The sequence below is a fragment of the Cynoglossus semilaevis genome, chromosome 13 (assembly GCF_000523025.1).
Source record: "Cynoglossus semilaevis isolate Cse_v1.0 chromosome 13, Cse_v1.0, whole genome shotgun sequence".
Classification (NCBI taxonomy): domain Eukaryota; kingdom Metazoa; phylum Chordata; class Actinopteri; order Pleuronectiformes; family Cynoglossidae; genus Cynoglossus; species Cynoglossus semilaevis.
This window is the reverse complement of record NC_024319.1, coordinates 10,910,251-10,914,192: the sequence shown is the minus strand read 5'-3', so window position 1 is coordinate 10,914,192 and position 3,942 is coordinate 10,910,251. Positions and strand designations below refer to the sequence as shown.

The following is a 3,942-nucleotide window of genomic DNA, read 5'->3' as shown; positions in this document are numbered from 1 at the left end:
CCACACCAGCAATCTACTTTTGTTGTCGATTTGTTTTGTTATCAGCACCTTAGACTCGATGTGTAGCATGAACCTTGGATAATGTCGAAGTAGAGTCACGAGGGCGGAGCTTCCTGTGTTTCCCAAACTGTACTGACTTGTCTAAAAAAAAAAAACACATGACAAATTAATGTGTGAAGTGAGAAGGGGAATGCTGTAAAATGATGTACATGTGATAACAGTTTTATGTTCTTCTGTCTTTTTGTTTCTTTTTTAGTGTACAATAGACTAAAAGCAGTATTATTCTAAAATATAATTTAAGCAAACCAGGCCATGCATGGTTTCAAAAGTTCTGCTTAATATAAAGGGAGACTAACTCTGCTAGTCCGAGCTGTAGCTTTGGTTTTTTTTCTCCTGTGGAATCGCAAAGCCTTTTGAATTGTATTGTTTTGTCGTTCTAGTTTCTTGGTCAAACGTCAGTCCATTGCGCACCGCTGCCTGTGCCATGACATCACTGTGGAGCTAGTACCACAGCACTGTCCCACTACAGCTTCTGGTGCATCTGCATTACACGCCCACAGCAAACACTATGTAACAACTCCAATAAAAAGGCTCACTGACAACACGCTTTGCTGTGGGTTTTTGTGTTGTCATTCTCGGGAAAAGGAAAAAAGGCAAACTACAAAGAAAACTTAAGCCTCTTTTATTTATTTTTTTTTTAGTCCACACAACCCATGCTTCAAGTCACTTTATGTTCAAGAGCATACAGAGGTCTAGGCCGAGCACGCAGCTTGTCTGGTGTTTACACATGACCGTCACACAGACCCCATGTGGTCTTGTTTAAAATTCCTATGTCCACAGGTGTTTTGGATCTCAATGCGATTATGGTATGCCTTTAATAAATTGCAGAGACATAAAAATGGACAAGACAGCTACCTTTAAAAGGAGGGGGGGTGATAAGAAATACAACTTTGCATCAAAAAGAAGTGGGGAAGGGGGGAATCAGCTGAAAGTCTCAGCAAATCCAGTGCAACCCAAGACACGTTTTAAACTCGAATACTAAAAAAAAAAAAGGGCACATGATTAGAATTATTTTATCTTTTGATCATAATTTCCAATTTATCGGCATTCGCTTTCCCTGAACAATTGTTTTTGCACAGTACCTTAGAATTGTAGATAAATTACAAAATGGAATATTCCCTTTCCATCAGCTAGGTTTGGATTTAGTTTGTAAAAACCCCTGAATGACTGACAGGCAGAAAGCTCTTACGCATTTTTTTTACATATTATATTGCTACATTTTCAATAAAGATTAGAAAAACAAAAAACATTTTCAGTTTTGCATATTTTCTTAGGTTTGTGGTTCTTTGTGCATCTGCACTTTAAAAGAAAAAAAATATCTCTGAAATAGCACCAAAAGTCAAACCTCCGGCCATTTCAGAGGCCAGATGTTTGTAACAAGTAATTGTCAACCACAACGAGATTCATTTTTTTAAAATGGCAACAAAGTAAACAACACAACAAGGTATATTCATTCATCAGAGGCAGAGCTGATCTTTGATCAACGTGGACAACGACTGTTCTGTCTCTGGGCCTGATCTGGGGATTTAAGATTCTGCAATGTTTAACAAGATAAAGTGGGAGCCGTCATGATATTCATGCCTTTAAAAGAAATCTACGCTCCTTTTTGCGGACTCTTAATTCAGGTCGCCTTCCTTAACAAGGCGTCGTTATCAGTTCACCGTCTGAACACAACTGAAGCTTTAGGTTTAAGGTGTCTAAAAAGTTGATATAAAAATGTGTACCCAAATAATAGCAATTCCTGTGAGGGAAATATGTAAATGTTTAAAAGTTTCATTTTTTTTAAAAATACTTTGTTATTCATGAAGGTATTTAAAAAAAATAGCACCAGCATGAAGGTCATGCCACGCCTTGGGTTTGGTCTAAAGAGCAAGTCTGTGCTGCACAGACAGAGTGTAACGCAGACAGAAGTGAGACACACTGACAAATCTTGAAAGAACTTAAAGTGCCACTCCAGTCCCACTCTGGCCTCCTAGACTTCAGCTATCTGCACCTACCCACAGTACATGTTTCCTATCTAAGACAGCTGATGAGGAGCTTCAAGCATTTCCATGAGGAAAGTGTCGATGGGTGTGTCACCAATGAGCTTGAAGAAGAAGAGATGCTCCAAGCACTTCAAGCCGATGGATCTAAGCGCAGGCAGCCGGAGGAGCAGCTTGGCAAACCTGCAACCAGGAGACAGAACACAGATTAGTTTGTTAAAGGAACAGAAAAGTTAAAAAAAATTATGTAAAAACTTTTAAAGTAAACATCTATTGAGATAAAATGTGTAAATTTGTGGAATACAAATAAAAACTGAGCTTCTCTGGGTTTCATGACTTAGCTTTCTTTCTGCACAACAATCACAGCGATTTAACAGCGAGTAAAGATAAATAACTGCCATTCTGCTAAGATCAGCCCTGCTGCTCTTTTGATTGGCTGGATCCGGCACCGAACTTCTGCTGTACATGAAATTTAAAAAAAATACATTGTAAATGTGTACCGTACCTCCCCTGCTGCTCAGGATATTTCTGTTTACAGTAGGCTTCCAATGATGCATAGACTTTTTCTCTCAGGAGCTCCACTTCACTGGTGTTGGAAAGGCCCTTTGCATCTGCAGCAAAACACAACATGGTCAGTTGAAGCTACACACAGAAGCTTACTTGTTCCTGTGTTACCAGCCTCTGGTACCTGGGTTGAACAGGACGATGGCCCGGAGGCAGCCCAGCTCTGTTTTGTCCATTTGCATATCTCTCATTTTATTGACGAGCTCAGTGAGAACTCTAAAGGAATGGGAAACGAGAAAATGATTAAAAGATTGTTTGATTTAATTACAACGACATATAAATACACACAATAAAACAAGTACCTGTCAAATATGGCGCCGACCTCTGTACTCTGCATGTTCTCCCTGTACAGTATTTCAGAGTGTATGAATATCAAACAGGCTTGTTAACAAGACACACCTATTTTCCTTTCTTCTCTCTCAGTGCGTACCTGTCAAAAATTGCTCCAACTCCTGCACTGTTGCGCTGCAGCTCAGATGCAAGAAGAACTCCGTCCTTCATAGCAATGGAGCGATGAGAGAAGGAAGCGATGAGGAGCTCGTTCCACCCTGACATACGAAATGTAGTTCAAACAGTGATGAGATATAAAGGCTCAAGGAAAAAAAGTTTCATTTAATCCACAAGGACAGTTATTATTATTATTTTTGAATGATAATCATCATAAATTGGTAAATGTTCTGAACTGAGGACCTCAGAGCTCAAAGTGTAGTTTATGATGAACACACACACACAGACTTTCCTTCCTCGTCTGTGTTAGTTTTGGTAAGTCCTCTAAGAGCTTGAGGGAACGCAGTAACAGAGTAAATTGTGAGGAGCAGTGATGCGCAGTATAGCTCACGTACAACCATAATGAAAAAACAGCAATAGAACGACAACAGAACAGAGTCAGAGGGAATAATTCTTCGCCCACATGCCACAACGTAGTTAACGTTTGCACAGACCAACGCCGTCTGCTCTCATTGTTTGTATCACGAAAAATATCTGCACTGTTGCTGTTTGTTATTTTCTTAGACCACCTGGAAATGAACTATGAACTCAGCACCGCCCCCTTGTGAAATTTTTGCTCAACAACGATCCCAAAGAGTATGCAGGCAGTGATATTTGAACAGATGTACCTACTGTGTGTACAGTCAGTACAAATGGCAGCATTACACCACAATTTAATCTACCTGCTGACAGTAGGGGCTGCCAAAGGGCTGAAATACACCCTACAAAGTCTAAAATATGATCCACAAGCCCGGGTGGAGTAGAACAACTGCACTAGTGTCCAAAGCCACACCCAAAGACTACATTGTGGGGGATTAGAAAAAACATTTCTCAATCTCAATCTTTCCAA

The 3,942-nt window shown here is 39.9% G+C and overlaps 1 protein-coding gene across 1 annotated transcript in view; it reads right to left on the bottom strand.

Annotated features, from left to right (window-relative positions):
- Positions 1 to 666: 666 nt before the first annotated feature.
- Positions 667 to 3,942, bottom strand: part of LOC103388487 (retinoic acid receptor RXR-beta-A-like) — a 7,965-nt gene continuing 4,689 nt past the window's right edge. The window contains 5 exon segments of the mRNA XM_025061410.1: positions 667 to 2,225; positions 2,548 to 2,653; positions 2,731 to 2,822; positions 2,909 to 2,950; positions 3,037 to 3,154. Of these exon segments, the coding sequence (XP_024917178.1) occupies positions 2,078 to 2,225; positions 2,548 to 2,653; positions 2,731 to 2,822; positions 2,909 to 2,950; positions 3,037 to 3,154 (506 nt within the window). The 3' untranslated portion in view covers positions 667 to 2,077.